Raw genomic sequence first — 18726 nt, forward strand, 5'->3', positions numbered from 1 at the left:
GGGCCAAGAGGCAGTGATGAGGAAGGCTGCTGGAGAAGCCAGGGAGTCTCCCCCTCCTGCTGCAACCAGCTTCCCTCTTCCCTGGTCTCCCAGAACCAAAAGAGGTATGAAGAGGGTGGAGCAAAGACCGGCAAGACTAAGGAGCCTCAGATTGTTTGGGAAGGAACTGGGGGAGGAGGAGACTTTGGGAACACTGGGAAGGTAGGGACCTTTAATCCTTGCAACTGTCTCATTGGGGCAAGAGCTACTGGAAAGGTTTGCTGTGCTCAATAGGCCTAGCTCCCTGAGCTGCCTTGTTTCTTTGAATAAAGAGTTAACTTCACTGATGTGCAAGTCCTTGCGGACCTGTTCCTGACAACCGCTCTTATCGCCCTACCCAATTCTGAACACGGAGGGCATATCGACTTGCACATATTATCCTCCAGTTTCTTTCCCTGGCTGTAAAAGGAAGGCAGATTGAGACGTTTCTGTGGACAACTCACTTAGGGAACTCCTCTTCTCCCTTCTAGAGACCCTCTGGAATCTCCTTCAAGCAGTTTGATGGGCTGATGCGGTTTTATAAACCTCGGATGAGCGCTCGAGACCGTTACCTTACCTTCAAAGCACTGAATCAAAGCAATACCCCTTTCGTCAGGTGGGGACCCCTCTATTTGTGTCGGGTGGTAGGGGTGGGGGAAAGGGGGTGGGGAGAAACTGAGAACAGAAATGGATTCCATGAAGAATTAAAAGAGCATCAAGAACCCCTAATTCTGAAATAAAGGATGGTGTTCAACTAGCAAATCGGCAATGAGTGCAGGTTTCTGAGCAGTAATGTTAATATGCAGATAGCCTATACTTTTACACAGTAGAAGCTTTCATTGATGATGGGGAGTACCTGGTTTTTGCAAAGTCTTAATGAAAACTTGAGGGAGCTTCAGCCAAGAACTCTCAGGTCCTTGGACTGGATAACTTCGTGAAGAAATAATAATAATAATAATAATAATAATAATAATAATAATAATAATAATACCATAATACCATAATACCTGTAAGGATGTTCAGTGGTTGCTTGTGAGTAACGTGCCAGGACGGCGAACTTCTAAAACTAAGTTCTTTATTGTGAAAGCTATGTACAGTGCAGCAAAACATCAAACGTCCATCTCAATCATCTGCAGAGTCCCGGAATGAAGTCTTCCGGTTCTTTGTCCAGCAAAAAAGCCGCGGGATTCTGAACCCCCGCCTCCCTCTCCCATGTCCTTCCTGCATCCGACCTCGGAGCGTGGGAACTTGACCCCGCTCTCCACTTTCCCTGCGGTGCTGAGGCTCTCTGACCCCTTCCAAGCCCTTGCACCGCCTTCCTGGCTCCACCTCCCCTTCCCCGCTTGAGGAATGGTCGCTTCTGGCCGAGGAGGGGGAGGAGGAGCTCGTGAACAGCGGACGTGGATCCCTGTATGCTAAACGCTCCCGCGATGCCGGCAGTCGCGGGGAGGGTTTTTTCCTGACAATACCCATCTAACTGGGTTGCCCCGGCCACTCTGGGCAGCTCCCAACAAAATATTAAAAATGCAATAAAACCTCAAACATTAAAAACTTCCCTGTACGGGGCTGCCTTCAGATGTCTTCTTAAAGTCACATAGTTGTTTATCTGTTTCAGATAAACAACAACAAATGGAAGGGCGTTCTATAGGGTGGGTGCCACTACTGAGAAGGCCCTCTGCCTGGTTCCCTGTAACCTCAGTTCTTGCAGTGAAGGAACCACCAGAAGGCCCTTGAAGCTGGACCTCAGTGTCCGGGCTGAACGATTGGGGTGGAGACGCTCCTTCAGGTATACTGGGCTGAGGCCATTTAGGGCTTTAAAGGTCAGCACCAACACTTTGAATTGTGCTCGGAAACGTTCTGCAATGTGATTTCACAAGAGCGATACCCTGATTGTAAAATCCAACTCTTATAGAGGTCAATCTTCTCTTTCAGTCTAAAGGATATGTACAATTTCTATGAAGTTGTTGGTTTAAAATGGAAGGTAAGTGTTGTTGTTGTTTATGGATGTGGGGTAGCTAAGGATGGGGGGAGACATTCTATTCAGTTCGCATTTGAAGGCGAAACCTGCCTTGATTGGTCTTCCTGAAACCATACGCAAATCGAAACACAGCCAACCTTTGAAATTCACACTTCTCTGAATTTCGCAGTGACAAGTAAAACGTGTACAGAAATGCATAAGCCAGGGTGAGGCATGCACTGAAAACAGCACACAAAATGCATGGTATTAAAAGGAATTGCTTTGCAAAAATGTACGTGAAGCAAAAATTGCATGCAAACCTATATTTTAGGTGAATTGCTGGTGAATTTCCATGAGGACTTTAAAAAAAAACCCCATTGCAGACTGATGTGGAAATGATGAGAGCTGAAAAATGAGGAACCGAGAGAGACAGAAATTGACAGATTTGCCCATTCTTAGGAAAGGGGAAGGATGAGGGCATAGATTTATATGCTGTCAAAGAAGAGTTGTTTTGGTGGAGATAGCGGAAACTCCTGGAAGAGGCGTCTTGTGCAGTTTTGTTTTGGCTCTTGTTACTGCCAATAATGCTACTATGTGGAAACCAAGGCATCTTAAATAAAGGCTGTTCTGTGGCCTGTTCCATTTCCAGGCTAAAAGGAACCGGGAACATTGGTTTGATGATCTTCCACGGACAGCGTTCCTTATTTTTAAAGGTAAAGGCCTGGGGTTTCAGAGCTGGTGCAGCTAGAGTCTTGGACTAGGACCTGGGCCTCGAACCCCCACTCAGCCATGTTGAAGTGGGTGACCTTGGCCTAGCCACTCACTCTCAGCCTAACATACCTCACAAGGTTGTTGTGAGGACAAAAAAGGAGGGGGGAGAACTATGTACGCCGCCTTGAGCACCTTGGAGGCAATGCGGAGAGATAAAAATGTAATAAATAAAGAAATTTCCAAAGACAAGCCCCCTCCTTGTGGCTTCTCAGGAGCTGTCTTCTCATCCTACATGGGAAGAGGAACTGGCAGGAGTTGGTTCAAGCTCCTAGTAATAATAATAATAATAATAATAATAATAATAATTTATTACTTATACCCCACCCATCTGGCTGGGTTTCCCCAGCCACTCTAGGCGGCTTCCAACAAGAGATTAAAAATACATTAAAACACCAGTCATTAAAAACTTCCCTAAACAGGGCTGCCTTCAGATGTCTTGTAAACGTCAGGTAGTTGTTTATTTCCTTGACATCTGATGGAAGGTCATTCCACAGGGCGGGCGCCACTACCAAGAAGGCCCTCTGCCTGGTTCCCTGTAACTTCACTTCTTGCAGTGAGGGAACCGCCAGAAGGCCCTCAGAACTGGATCTCGGTGTCCGGGCTGAAGATGCTCCTTCAGGGATACTGAGCTGGGGTCATTTGGGGCTTTAAAGGTCAGCACCAACACTTTGAATTGTGTTTGGAAATGTACTGGGAGCCAATGTAGGTCCTTGAGGACTGGTGTTATATGGTCTCGGCGGCCACTCCCAGTCACCAATCTAGCTGCCACATTCTGGATTAATTGCAGTTTCCGAGTCACTTTCAAAGGTAGCCCCACGGAGAGCACATTGCAGTATTCCAAGCGGGAGTTTACTAGAGCATGCACCACTCTGGTGAGACAGTCTGCGGGCAGGGAGGGTCTCAGCTGGCATACCAGATGGCGCTGGTAGACAGCTGCCCTGGACACAGAATTGGCCTGTGCCTCCATGGACAGCTGTGAGTCCAGAATGACTCCCAGGCTGCTCACCTGGTCCTTCAGAGGCACAGTTGCCCCATTCAGGAACAAGATGGATTCACATCCCAATTGTGTGTCAGTGCAGGTGTTTTCCTCACCCAGCAACTAGCATGCTCCCAAATCTTTGTATGATTGCACTGTCTAGTGGGTTCCTGGATGCAGCCCCAAAATGTCCTAAGGATAAGCTCTGAGTCTTTTTGAATGTTCAGCTTCAGATGGCTTATGCCAGGCTTTCCCAAACTTGGGTCTCCAGCTGCTGTTGGACTCAACTCGCATCATCCCTAGCTGGCAGGACCAGTGGTCAAGGATGATGGGAATTGTAGTTCAAAAACAGCTGGAGACCCAAGTTTGGGAAGCGCTTGCAGGTACAATAGATTTAGCAGCACTGCAGACTAAGGCTGTTGTTTTTTAAACCCTATGTATTTATGTACGGAAAGTCGTAGTGAGAAGGAAGGGTCTGAAATCAGAATTCTAAACATGTTTTCCCCTTAACACGTTCCTTCTTTCAACAGGCATTAATATACTTGTGAATTCCCGGGCCTTCCAGTATGCCATGTGTAAGTCTGATGCAAACTCTCTTCATTTCCACCCATTAGCTGCCCAGAAACGGGGTGTTCTCCAAGAAAATTAAATATTCTAAACCTGCAGTAGCTTGTGGAGCTGTGTCCTTCAGATGCCACTAAGGGGTGTGGGAATGGTAATGCAATAAAATACAGTATATAAGAAATAAGATGCAATTGAAAACCGTACAGCGTCTAACACAGTGCATTACTAGGGATAAAAATCACGAAGTAGTCTATCAAGGCCCTTAGAAATTTTCAAGTGGTCCATGGAGGAAAATAGTTTGGGAACTATTGCTCCAGAGCTACAGGGCTAGTGAGAATCAGCTCAGCAAGTAGAAGATCAGTAGAAGATATTTTAAGAACTGCAGCCTGACTTTGCTTGTTCAAAATTTTTATTAACCACCTATTGTCAAATTATTTCAGGGTGGTTTTTGCTGCACCTCTTCCCTCCCCATCTCTTTTTCCTTTTGTGTCATGCTGTTTAGACTGCAAGCCTTAGAGGGAAGGGGACTGTCTTATTTTGTTATACAGTGGTACCTTGGTTCTCAAACTTAATCCGTTCCAGAATTCCATTCCAAAACCAAAGCGTTCCAAAACCAAGGCATGCTTTCCCATAGAAAGTAATGCAAAATGGATTAATCCATTCTAGACTTTTAAAAACCCCTAAAACAGCAATTTAACATGAATTTTACTATCCGACGAGACCATTGATCCATAAAATGAAAGCAATAATCAATGTACTGTACTATAAAATGAATAAGACAGCATTGTAGATGAGAAAAATTAAAATTATTTTTTTCTTATCTGCACTGACGATAGTCATTGTTTGGATGGGTGGCTTTTATCCATTTCTGCAGTCACACAATCAATCAATCAATCAGTAGCTGAACTGGGTTCCACACAGTCACAAAATCAAATTAACTGAAAAAGCCTCAAAAACAAAAACTCAAAATAAATAGCAAAAACAAAAGCGCCAAACTTAATCTGTTCCGGAAGTCCGTTTGACTTCCGAAATGTTTGAAAACCAAGGCGCAACTTCTGATTGGTGCAGGCGCCCCGGAAACAATAGCCGACAGCTGCATCAGACGTTTGGCTTCTGAAAAACGTTAGAAAACCGGAACACTTACTTCCGTGTTTTCAGTGTTTGGGAACCAAGGCGTTTGAGAACCAAGGTACCACTGTACTGATCTTATGTACGCTGCTCTGGGGTCCTTTTGTGGGGGCTGAAGTTCTTTTAAAAAAAGCTTAAAAGCAAGGTTAAAAGTGCTTAAAACCTGTCCAAATCTTGGTTCCTGTGTGAAGCAACCCAAAGGTGACATATTAGCTGAATCCATGTGTTTGGATGCTCTGTGCTGTGTATGAAAGATAGGCTCATGGGCTTTTGTTGCATTTTGTAGATACTCTGTTGGCAGTGAACGGCCTCTGGATCTTAGTGGAAACCTTTATGTTGCGAGGTATGGAATAACACAGCTCCCTTCTGTTTGCTGACCCTCTTTCCTATTAAGGTTTCAGTGCCCCCATCTGATATGGTATTTCCCCTCCCTCCCTCTCTCCCTCCTTCTCGCTCTGCTTTTTCAGACGGGATCTTCTCGCGAGATGTCCCTTGGAGTTACATTGTCTTCCTTACAAGTAAGTCCCGGCACTCCATGTTGTGATCTCTGAATATACCGTATTTTTCGCTCCATAGGGCGCACCTCGTTTTTAGAGGAGGAAAACAAGAAAAAAAATTTTTTCTTGTTTTCCTGCTCTAAAAGCCCTGTTTTGCAGCTTTTTTTGCAAAGGGAAAAGCCCTGTTTTTCAGAGGATCAGCTAAAAGTTTTGCAGCTTTTTTGTAAAGGGAAAAGCCCTGGTTTTTTTGAGGATCAGCTAAAAGTTTTGCAGCTTTTTTGCAAAGGGAGAAAAGCAAAGCTCCTTTTGCAAAGGGGGAAAAGCAAAGAGGAAAAGCCCCATTTTTATGGGGTTCAACTCACATTTCTGTAGCTTCTGAAGGAAAGGGAGCCATTTCTACAGTTTCCAGACAGATAATCTAATCAGCCAGTCACATGTAGCTGGGGAAACAAACAACCTCCCTCTGCATCACATTCAACAATGGAGGGTGGGGCTGAAAGGGAGCCGGGACTCTTATCTCTCTCCCGATCTCTTGCTGATCAGCTGCTGAGCGGGGTCCTTTCAACACCCCATTTTCTCTTTGTAAAATAAAAAGCACTATCTGCTGTTGGCCCCTGGGCAATTCGGCTCCAGGGACCACCATTCGCTCCATAAGACGCACAGATATTTCCCCTTAATTTTTAGGAGGAAAAAGGTGCATCTTATGGAGCGAAAAATATGGTACTCATTCCAAACATTTGTGCTTGTTGGGATATTTGCATTCATTTATTTAGAATATGTATATAACACTATTCATTTTAAAAAAAAAACAACAACCCCAGAGTGGTTTACAACAATTGTGCCTAAAACCATAGAACAAAAACCCTATAAAAAAGTTAATATCCACACGTAACCTTTCGCCCCACAAAGGCCCACACTCTAAAGCTCCTTTCTTTTTGTCCCGTGAAAACGAGCTCTTTAAAGCTGAAGCACAACAAATGATAATTTGGGTTTTCTGCAGATTTTTCGTTTGCTCCAATTCAGCTTTAAAGAGCGGGTTTTCACGGGGAAAGCTCTGGAGTAAAAACAAGGTGCTGGGACACAAGAGTTTTAAACTGTGAACCATGCCTGGAAACACAGAGGGGAGGTAAGTGTGGATAAGCAGAAGCTGTTATGGAAAGATATATTATTAATTGCTCGCAATAGAAAGTGTCCAGCAGGTGTTTAAATGTTTGCATGGAAAGTGTCTGCTGAATCTCTATTATTATTGTTATTGTTGTTGTTGTTATTGTTATTGTTATGTTATGGTAGAAGTTCCTTGCTAGAGGCCAGCTCTTGGTGCCCTCCTCTTCTGAGGGGAGGGGAGTTGAAAGGCAGGATAACTAGGCTGCAAGAAAACACTTCTAGATCAGTCTTTGGGAGAGGATGTTAAACAACAGTTCTCTGCTTTCACCAAGTCCTCCAAGAGCTTTTGGTCTCTATTAAAGGAGCTCCAGATTCTTCCCATGTTGGCTGCTGGTCCACTTTCCCCTCAGACATGGGTTGCTTCCCTGAGCCAATGAAGGTGTCTGTTGTTGAATTTAAATGCCAAAGGTCACACCTGATCTTCAGCCTGCATGTAATGTTATGTTCTCTTGTCTCAACAGTCTATGGGGTTGAAGTGCTCCTGAAGATCACTGGATTGGGGCCTATTGAATACCTGTCGTCTGGCTGGAACCTGTAAGTGTGTGTCGTCATTCTGTGTCATAAACTATTAAAAAAAAAAGTTTATATTTTATTGAGATTATTGTAGTGATTAAAAAAAAATAGAAAAAGGAAAAAGAAAGACAATATATAAAATACATTTTAAAAAGCAGAGGAAAACGGCAATAACAAAATAAAATGTACATAAAATGTAATTAAGTTTACGAAAATATACAGAGGAATAAACTAATTGTTTCGACAAATACGTTCCAAATATCATTAAATTTGTCCATGCATAATCTTTGTCTGAAAGAGTTGTCGTCATATCTATCCACTGATTGAAGAGGGCTATATTTTTGTCCTTCCAATGTATCAGTATCAATTTTTTTGCAGATGTGAGGGGATAGAGGATACAAATGTCAAGCCCTATATATTAAGTACAGTCGTACCTTGGAAGTCGAACAGAATACATTCGACTTCCAAAATGTTCGGAAACTAAGGCGCAGTTTCCAATTGGAAGCCGCAGAACCCGCATCGGACAATAGAATGTTTGCAAACTCTGGTAATGCACCTTCCTTGCCTGAATGGGGTATAGAGTCCATAAACATTAGTTGCTGCAGGTGAAGAGATTCCAACAGTGGAAGAATGGCAGATGAAGTTAATGGACTACATGGAACTCGCAGAACTGACCGCTAGAATCCGAGACCAGAGGGAGGAGAAGGTGTCGCAGGACTGGAAAAAATTTAAGGATTATTTAGTTAAATCTGAAAAACTGAATATTTGAGCAGAATTAAGCAAAGATCGGCTTTAGCAGGTTAATGTTAGATAAAATTGTTTAGAAGAAACTTTTTGTGAATGATTTAATTGTTAAAGAATATTTTAAGATATTGTGTTTAAGTCATGATTTATATTGGATTAAGTATACTTAAGAGTATTAAGAAATACGGTAAATGTTAATGGAAAAAGACATAAAGTTACCTATAACGTATATATGATTTTGAAGGCAGTGGAGGGAACAGGGGAAGTCCCCTAGTAGAGAAGTTAGAAACAAGAAAAGTACAAAGACAGGTGTTTGTTAAGGTTTGTATGTTTTTCTTTATGCTTGTTGATATTGTTATTGTTTTTATTGTGTTTATGTATTGTGTTTTTATTGTGTTTATGTCTATGTTTATGCTGTGTTTATTCTTTGTCTTATTGGAAAATAATAAAAAATCTTTAAAAAACAACAACATAAACATTAGTTGCTGCACCCACTTTTCCTTCTGGCCCCACCTACCACCTGCCTGTTGCCCCGGGGGGGGGGGGTTGCCTATAGGGGAATGCTGCTCTTGGACTGAAAAAGGTTCTCCCCAGGGATACAGGCTTACAAGTTCATCCCTGAAGATGTTTCTTCTTCTTTTCCCCTCTCTCTTTTCCAGCTTTGATTTTTCTGTCACCTTGTTTGCATTCCTGGGTCTCCTGGCACTGGCGTTAAACATGGAGCCGTTCTACTTCATTGTAGTCCTGCGGCCTCTGCAGTTATTGAGGTGAGCAATTGGTTGAATATGTGCAGAGGGTATGGCAAATGGAAAAGCTGGAATGATTCGTTCCTAACTGAGGTTTGAGGGATGCCGAGAGGCCAGTCTGGGGTCAGGAGAAAGGGGAGAGCAGTTGTATTATTGTTCATTTTAATTTCATATGGACTCTGTTGTTGCTTGCAAATGGTTTAGAAGCCATTTTGGCATGTAAGCGGTATAGAACAAAGAATGTTAACATTGTGTCCCAGGTTCTGGGCGCCACAATGTAAAGAGGTTGTTGACAAGCTGGGACCAAGATGATCAAGGGCCTTGAAACCAAGCCTTATGAGGAACGGTTGAAGGAGCTGGGTATGTTTAGCCTGGAAAAGAGGAGACTGAGAGGAGATAGGATAGCCATCTTCAGATATCTCAAGGGCTGTGTCACATGGAAGAGGGAACAAGCTTGATTTCTCCTGCTCTGGAGGGTAGGACTTGAATCGATGGCTTCAAGTTGCAAGAAAGGAGATTCTGACTAAACATCAGGAAGAACTTTCTGACAGGAAGAGCTGTTCGACAGTAGGACGGCCTCCCTTGGGAGGTTATGGATTCTCCTTCCTTGGAGGTTTTTAAGCAGAGGTTGGATGGCCGTCTGTCTGTCCAGGATGCTTTAGCTGAGAATCCTGCATTACAGGGGGTTGGACAGGTGCCTTGGGGTGCCTTCTGACTCCACAATTCTATGATTCTATATTGTAATAATTTGCATTGTGTCTTCCTTTCGCTGCCCCAGATTAGTAACGCATTTAAAGATCAGAGTCAGCCGGGTGCCCTGGGGAGTAAACAACCTTCTGCAACTCATGCATGTTGCTTCCCGCTTCCTTTTGTTGTTGTTGCAGGCTGTTTAAGCTGAAGAAACGCTACCGGAATGTCTTGGATACCATGTTTGAGCTGTTCCCCAGAATGGCCAGGTAAATGAGAGCGGAAGGCGCAGGTGACAGTGATGGCCACCAATTTGGATGGCTTTAAAAGTGGATTGGACAAATTCATGGAAGATAAGGCTACTGGTGGCTACTAGCCATGATGGCTGTGCTCAGGAGGTAGTTATGGCCACAAACTTTACATTAGCTTTAAAAGAGATTCGTGGAGGATTGTGCTATCATAGGCTACTAGCCATGATGGCTGTCTTCTGCCTCTGAATACCAGTTGCTCGAATCAGGTGTGAACACCGCTGCTGCACTTGGGTCTTACTTTCAGGCTTCTGATTGGAGCATCTTGTTGACCATGTGAGAACAGGAAGTTGGACTAGATGGGCCTTTGGCTCTTCCTATTTTCTTAAAGACCACAATAAACAGCGTCAACATACAAAAACTTACCAGGCCCTTCTGATGGCAGGTGGCTGTAGGTCAAGAGGGCTCTGAAGCCTTTCTTGTTGGCTCCCTCTTTTTCTCCTGGGATCCCTTCCATGTCTTGCACAGTCGAGCTTTAGAGCCAGTGTGGTGTAGTGGTTAAGAGCGGTAGACTCGTAATCTGGTGAACCGGGTTCGCGTCTCCGCTCCTCCACATGCAGCTGCTGGGTGACCTTGGACTAATCACACTTCTTTGAAGTCTCTCAGCCTCACTCACTTCACAGAGTGTTTGTTGTGGGGGAGGAAGGGAAAGGAGAATGTTAGCCGCTTTGAGACTCCTTTGGGTAGTGATAAAGTGGGATATCAAATCCAAACTCTCCTCCTTCTTCTTCCTTGGGCTTCTCTGCGAAAGGCATAGGAACGGAGCAGATTCCCTTAGATCAACATAAACTCCCTAACAGAAAAGCCTAGCTGCCCATGATTTTAGCTTCGCTGAACCTTTGCTTTTTTCTCCTTTAGCCTAGGTTTGACATTGCTCATCTTCTATTACTGTTTCGCCATCATTGGCATGGAGTTCTTCTCAGGAAAGCTCTTCCCAAATTGCTGCAAGTGAGTACCCAGCATTTTCCTTCCATCTGGAAAGTATTTACCATGCCTTAAAAGTTGGGAGCCTTAAAGATGTGTCTGAATGGAAGTGGGGAGACCTTGGGTTCAAATTCTGCATTGTTTACCTTGCAGGATTGTTTTGAGGATTCAAGTGGGCTGGGCTGGGCTGGGCATGGCAGAGGCGGGTGGGTGGGCGGCATGGGAAGAACTCTATACACCATCCTGAGCTCCTTTTGGAAGAGGGTGATAAAAATGTTATTAGTTGTCAGTTTGTTTCTGGGCCCAATTCGAGATGCTCACGTTGTTGTTTAAAGCCCCAAATATCTTGGGCCCCAAATATCTGAAGACCGCCTCTTTCCCTGCAGAACTTGTCAGATGTTAAGATATGCAGAGAGGGGTCGTCCTGGTAGTTCCACCTACCCCTGAAGTTCAGTGTGATGGCAGCCTGGGAGAGGGCCTTCTCTGTGGGAGCCCCTAAGCAGTAGAATTCCCTCCCCACCATAGCTGTCAACCCTCCCTGCTGTTTCCCAATGCTATAGTAAGGGAATTTCCCGCAAATTTTTTTTGGAAAAGGTTGACAGCTATGCTCCCCACTGAGGTGCTCCTGGCACCTTCACTAAACAGTTTCCAGCCACTGCGGAAGGCACACTGGCCTTCGACACCTGAGATGTGTGTTTTCAGGGCTCGCCCTATTCCTGTGATTGTAATCTAACTCTTTTAAATTTTTAATTGTTGTATGCCACTCTGACACCTGCTGGTGGATGGCTCAGGATCATCATCATGTGATGATGATGATGATAATAGTAGTAGTAGTAGTAGTAGTAGTAGTAACCACCACCACCGGTCCTTGAAGCCACTGAGTTGCGTTGACTCAATAATAATAATAATTAATAATATTTGCAACCCACCCACCTGACTGGACTGCTTACAGCATCACGGCCTTATGGCTTCTGTTCTGGGACACAGAAACATTCTCCAGGCTAACCCCTCCCTCTCTACTGTCCTGAATTACATTTGTAATAAATAAAAGACCACCTCATCCCTTATATACCTGGCCAATCACTGCACTCTGCTGGAGAGGGCCTCCTGCAGGTACCATCATACCAGGAGGTCCATTTTGTGTGATGTCATCACACAGGGCCCTTAGTGTGATGGCACCTACCCTTTGCATATCAGACTGGCACCGTCTTTTACTGTCTTTAGAAGACTTTCCTATTTCAACAAGCCTTCTAAATGGAGATTATTTTTTTTATCCCAGTGGGCATCTATATCAGATGTGAGTTCCCCACACCCAATGTTTTTAAATTGTGTTTATATAGGTGCTTGTTTTATATACCGTATTTTTCTGTGAAAAAGACAGTATTTTTCCATTGAAATAGTAGATAAAAATTATACACGGATAGGGAGTTCCCGGCGTGCACAGCGGGAGGATGGCGGACTTTAACATCTTTGCTATCTATCACGAGTTAATTTGGCGGCTGCGATGGGAGTAAGCAGCCTCCCACCTCCCCGGGACGACGGGGAGGGCTGCCTTTGCCCGCGGTACTCCTTAACCCGCTTTGGGTCCTTCGGGACCGGTGGGGGAGTCTGGGCACATAGGGCTCGTTTTCAGATGCAGCTCCTGGAGCCGGCCCCGTTCGTGCACGCTCCCTTTAATTGGATATATAAATTTGTTTAAAGATTTTGGGCATGTCTCGGACAAAGGAGTGGGAAGAATGTTGCTAACTGCAGCCCTGAGTGATTAAGAATGAAGATTGGAAGAAGACGCGGACTTTACATTGGTATGTGAAGGAGGGAAAAGAAGGGGGGGTAAGCTCTGGAATCTCCGTTTGTTTTGCCTCAATATCTACTTAACACGGGCGAAACCTCCCCCTAGAAAATCCACTTTCACAGGCAAATGGCAAGTGGACTTTAAAGACAGAATGGAAATTAGAATGGAAATTACAAAAATAAACTGTGTGGAGGTGAAACTTGATCTGGACTTGACTCAACAGAAATGGAGGATCCTCGGCTGGCTGTGACGCAGCTAGAATTAACTGCCGAGTGCTGATGATAGCCTGTGGAGCTGTACACCACTTCAAAGGGAGAAGCCGGATTTGATGGACGATTGATAGTGGAATTTACGAGGGTCTGGCCCTCCCGGAAAGGAGTGGGGACGGCTCACAGGGGAAGAAATTGGTGTGTCGCAGTTTGATTTACAAGTTTGATTTATGAGAGACTTTCAAGATGGCGTCAGCCGAAATGCGATATTGGGAGAGGATGGCTTTTTCCACACAGAGACATTATTTACTATAAGAGTGTCTGCTTGCTGGCATTTATCAGAGGCTGTGAAAATATTGACTTTATGAAGCAACTGGAAAAGATCATAAGAAAGCGCTCCGGAGTCCGAGACATGGGGAATTCACAAGTTAAAAATTTGGCATAATTGGAATTGTTATAATTGGAATTGTATAATTAATTTGGCATTGTAATTTGTTTGGTAATTGGAAATATATGTTGGAAAATTAATAAATATGTTTAAAAAAAAAAAAAAAATTATACACGGATAGCAGAGTGGGGATGGGTGATTGGTAGCAGCAGCCATCAGGAGATTGGCAGCGGCGATTTGGGGTGTGATTGGTTGCTGTGGAAAGTCCTGCTGCCGATCGGCTGCGGCTGCGGCAATTTTGCGGGCTATTAATGGCAGCGGCGAGGCGTGCGTGCAATTGGCTGTGTTTGCGTTGGCAATCTCCTCCCCCCCCCCAAAAGCTCCACAACTCTGGGCAATTTCCCCCCAAAACAAGCTCAACAAATTTGGGCAATTTCCCTCCACCCCCCATTTTTTTGTTGCGGTCTTAAAAAATAAGGATCGTCTTATACATGGGGACGTGTTATACACGGAAATATATGGTAAGTTTTTATTGCATTTTGAAATCGCTTTGAAATGTTTCATGGGAAACGATTCATAAATAAATGGTTAAGGGTATAGTTTCAACCTACTGTGAGCAATTTTGTAATATTATTTATTATTATTATTATTTATTTTTTTCCTTTTTTATAAGAATTTCTTAATTTTTAAAAATGAGAAATAAACATACAAAATTTTGTATGTTTATTTCTCATTTTTTAAAATTAATTAATTCTTATTGTTATTATTATTTTTCAAACATTTTCACAATAATCTTCATACCAAATGGTTGCATTGTTTCATCAATTCACTTCCTGCCCTACTTCCGCAGCGTTTTAATCAGACCCTTTCTACTGCATTATATCTTTTATCTACAATGCAAAGTTTCTCTGTTACAATCATTTTATCATTTTATCATTTTTCTCCCACTGCTTTTATCTCAAATCCCGCCTGCGATTTCATTTGACTATAGTTGGTTTTTTTTTAAAAAAAAAAATATAGTCCACAAAAACATATTGTACCTGCTTCTCCGTTCAGCGCCAGCACAGTGGCAGATTCCTATCGCTGGGTCAACCACACCGTGGGAAACAGGACGGTGATGGAAGAAGGCTACTACTATCTCAACAACTTCGACAATGTTTTGAACAGTTTTGGTAAGAGCACAAATCCAAGCGCCCTCTGCTGATGTAGTCAGGAAATGGGGAATTCGGTAGGGACTTCTGCAAGAGACTGTTGCTGCCTGTGAGCAGGGTGAATAAAAATAAATGATTTTAAAAAATAAAATTTAAAAAGTCAGATTTTTAAAATTAAATGCTTTTGGAGGAAAAATCTTTTTAAATACGGTTTTCTGTTTAAGTTACATTATAGTCCAAAAGCTATTCATCAGGAAATAAGGATTTCTTTAAAGTTTTTCATGTATGCTAAAACTCAGGGTTGTTTTTTTTAAAAAAATTGTTTAATCACATCAATTAACAAACATGGATACATATGCTCTAATGTTATTGTTTTAGTTAAATAAATTGTTTAAATTGCTATTAAGGAAATGATTATTTTTCTCCTTCCAATGATTATTGGAAATGATTATTTTTCTCCTCCCAATAAAGTACAGCAAAAACTGTAAAAACTACTCTGAAAATTTATTATTCCAAAAATGAAACATTCGTCTGGTTGTAAATATTAAGATTATACCAGCAAGAATGAGTCTTTCTGTAAAAAAAAATGATTTAAATCAAGTCTTACTGACTAGTGATTTAAATTGTGATTTAAATCAATTTGATTTAAATCAAATCCACCCTACCTGTGAGATACAGATTGTGTTGTGCTGGCTTACGATTTTCCTTTGGCCTTCCCCACCACCAACCTCCGGTTAAGTAGGATAAACCAATACCAGCTTGGGATGGAGGGAGAATTTGTTTGGTCTGCTTGTTGCAGTGGATCGACCCAATCCAGCACTCCCAAGCTGAATTGCAGTTCAGAATGCAGCTCCAAGCAGGAGTGCAGATTTTATCTTGGTATTGTAAACCAGTCGCAGTTTGCAAAAAGCACATGAAAAAAAATAACGTATTTTATATAAAACAACGTGTGGAATTGACTGCATCCAACATTCTCCGCCTGCTTGCATACAGGTGAGTTTTAATGTGGTGCAACAGAGGGATCCAGTGGAACAGTTGTGCTACTGGGAACTTGTTATGCAACAGATTGCACAACAACCTGCTTATGTAGTCTGTTGTGCGTTAGTGTTCCGCTGGTGCAAAGCGAATGACTTTCACATGGATACAACCCCTATTTTGAAAAAGTTCAAACTTCTCATAAAGCAATGCAGACAAGATGCATATAATTTAAATGTAGGTTTTTCATGCATTCTTTAAAAAAATGCACAAAGTGGGATGGAGCAGTCCTATGATTGAGCTTTGCTCGATCCACCCCTAGTCTAGTCTTAGATTCCTTCCCCCATCAACTATGCTGCCTAGGTCTGATGGGAATTGTAGTCTCAATACATCTGGAGAACATCAGGTTGGAGAAGGCTAATCTACACAGACTACTTTGCAGCAGGAGTCTATACGGTTGTACCTTGGAAGGCGAACGCCTTAGTTGTTGAACAAATCGGCTCCCGAACATCGTAAACCTGGTTTGCAAATGTTTTTTTGTGTTCCGGTTTGCGAATGTTTTTGGGAAGCCGAACATCCGACGTGGCTTCCGCGGCTTCTGATTGGCTGCAGGAAGCTCAGAAGCCACGCCTTGGTTTTCTAACTGTTTTGGGAGTTGAACGGACTCCCGGAAAGGATTAAATTCGAGAACCAAGGGACGACTGTACATGATTCCTACAAAACAGGCCCGGTGTGGGAGTTGTTCAGAAACATGGACCAGCTCCATGATGGCTGCCCCTGTTGCTTTCCTTGATTGGATAGTGAGCCAGTCACACATGGCCAATCAGAGATAATGACTTAGTGCTCAGTTCTCACCTGGGCAGTGAGATTGGCTCACTTTTGCCCAAGAAGGTCCATTCGCAGGAAGTGACCCAGTGTTCCAGTTTCATGTAGCCCCCAAACTCAAGACTAATGAGGGGGAACTGAGCCACAACAGTGACCATACAAGTGTTTGTTCTTCCCCTCTTTTTCTTTTTCCAGTTACCCTGTTTGAGTTGACAGTCGTCAATGACTGGTACATCATCATGGTAAGTAGCACTCAGCCGCTCGCTGCCAGGAGCTTTCTTCTGTAATAATTAGCTTGTGATTCCTTGGTTTCTGCGCTACTGCGCACTGGTTCATCACTGGCCATTAGATCATTGAGCATTACAGGGAATATGCCGGACAAATGGGCACATGGAAGTGAAAAGTAGAGGGAGCTCTCTGCACATTAGATCAATACTTTCTGCACTAAGAAATTAAAACTGACAATATTTACCTTTTCAGGAAGGGGTGACATCAGAGACTTCGCACTGGAGCCGCCTCTATTTCATGATTTTCTATATTGTGACCATGGTAAGCGGAGTTACCAACTATGCTATTTTGTGAAGCAGTCCTGTGACTACAGCCTGTATGTGTGATGCAGGGGTGGGGCCTCCAGGCGTTGTTGGGCTCCAACTCCCATCAGCCCCAGACAATGGTCAGGGACGATGGGCGCCGTAGTCCAGCAAACTCCCTGCCCTGTTCTGTAGCCTTCAGAGTCACTCCCAAGGACCAGAAATATAGTTTGCCAGCAAAGTAGTCAAACTTTCCTTTTTGATGCACGGTCATCTGATGAAGGGTTGTAGCCTCATTTATGGTTGATCCTAGAGCAGGGTTTCCCAAACTTGGGTCTCCAGCTGTTTTTGGACTACAACTCCCATTATTATTATTTAGAAGACATCTGAAGGCATCCCTGTTTAGGGAAGTTTTTAATGTTTGAAGTTTTATTCTGTTTTTTGTCCTCTGTTGGGAGCCACCCAGAGTGGCTGGGGAAACCATGATCTACAGCCTGGTTTGTTCCCAGAGCTCAGAGTGGGCTACATTGTGCTAACCCCCCAATGACTGAACTTTCACCTTATCCTACTCCATAAGTCAGCTTGAGTAGAACAGCGAAATAAATAATTTGGGTGAGCTGTTTTTGCATTGCTGCTGACCTTTTCCTTCCCCTACAGGTGGTGATGACAATAATTGTAGCCTTTATATTGGAGGCGTTCGTGTTCCGTATGAACTATAGCCGGAAGAACCAAGATTCAGGAGGTCAGTGGGGTCACCTTTGCAACCTGTTTGTTTCCTTCATTATTTATAATAATGTCTTCAGACCACCTCCCAGGCACCATATCAAAACGGTGCACGTGTGCACACACAAAATGTTTGATTGCAAAAAGCATTTTAAAAAAACCCTGTAAAAACCATACAGAATAATCATTATAGGGGCTGGCTCATCCTAAGAGAGTGGAAACAAATGAACAGGCCTGTCATAGAACCTCAGACTTGTAGAGTTGAAAGGGGGACCCCAAGGTTCATCAAGCCCAGCCGCCTGCATTGCAGGAGTCACAGCAGGAATCAACTTTTTAAAAGTGCCTTCAACAGATTCTGTACGTTAAAAGCAACAATGCCTGCTGAAAGATTGGGACTAGTGGCACTGAATGGATGTGGAAGCACTTTTGAGCCATATATATATATATATATGTATATATATATATATATATATACACATACATACATATATATTTGATCCAACAGCCGTCGGCCTTCTATGCTAGTCCTGCCTACCTGTCCTGTGTGGCCCATTCGCCTGGTGTCATCGTACATCAGGTCCCCCAAATGTCAAGCCAAAATTCTTCAGCAATGAAGAGTCACGTGCAGGTGCATTGCGAGCGAGCTCCCCCATTCTTCCTCTGCAGCCACACCTTGAACTTGCCGGCCCCCCTCCCAAGCTGGGCGCTGTGTGATGATGTCATGTGTATGGCCCGGTGGGCGTGGCTTTCCCAAAATGGCCTGGTGGGCCAAGTCAAAAGAGGCTTGGGCAGGCGTGCCTGATTTTGCCTGAAGTTTCCTTGCCACTTTCCCCTTCCATTACCCAGACAAGCCCTTGTCCTTGCCTTTCTCCTCTGCAGAAGACATGGGCATTGTTTTCGAGAGAGAAGTCTCCAAGGAAGAACTGACAGCTGTCGCAGAGCTGTATGGAAGGAACTGCATTGCCTCGGCTGCCAGCCAGCTGCTCAAGGTCATTTCCCAGATGGACAGGCACAGGGTGAGTAATGGGGACTGGAATTCCAGCATCTTCTGCTCACCACTTACCAGGTATCCTCTCTCACCTCGCCACCACTTGGCTGGTCTTGTTCAGAATGGTAAGACTTAAGTCACTTCTGAT

At 43.6% G+C, this 18726-nt stretch overlaps 1 protein-coding gene across 2 annotated transcripts in view; it reads left to right on the forward strand.

The window, feature by feature from the left end:
• TPCN1 (two pore segment channel 1) overlaps positions 1-18726 on the forward strand; it is a 47202-nt gene that overhangs the window by 21850 nt on the left and 6626 nt on the right. For both annotated transcript variants that reach the window (XM_033174550.1, XM_033174551.1), the window contains exons 12-26: positions 510-634; positions 1951-1999; positions 2625-2688; positions 4253-4297; positions 5701-5757; positions 5882-5932; positions 7537-7609; positions 8992-9099; positions 9963-10034; positions 10932-11021; positions 14443-14558; positions 16533-16579; positions 16818-16886; positions 17525-17609; positions 18470-18606. In XM_033174550.1, the coding sequence (XP_033030441.1) occupies positions 510-634; positions 1951-1999; positions 2625-2688; positions 4253-4297; positions 5701-5757; positions 5882-5932; positions 7537-7609; positions 8992-9099; positions 9963-10034; positions 10932-11021; positions 14443-14558; positions 16533-16579; positions 16818-16886; positions 17525-17609; positions 18470-18606 (1188 nt within the window). The remainder of the gene's footprint in view (positions 1-509; positions 635-1950; positions 2000-2624; positions 2689-4252; positions 4298-5700; positions 5758-5881; positions 5933-7536; positions 7610-8991; positions 9100-9962; positions 10035-10931; positions 11022-14442; positions 14559-16532; positions 16580-16817; positions 16887-17524; positions 17610-18469; positions 18607-18726) is intronic.

This window comes from Lacerta agilis, chromosome 17, assembly GCF_009819535.1.
Source record: "Lacerta agilis isolate rLacAgi1 chromosome 17, rLacAgi1.pri, whole genome shotgun sequence".
NCBI classification, from domain to species: Eukaryota; Metazoa; Chordata; class Lepidosauria; order Squamata; family Lacertidae; genus Lacerta; species Lacerta agilis.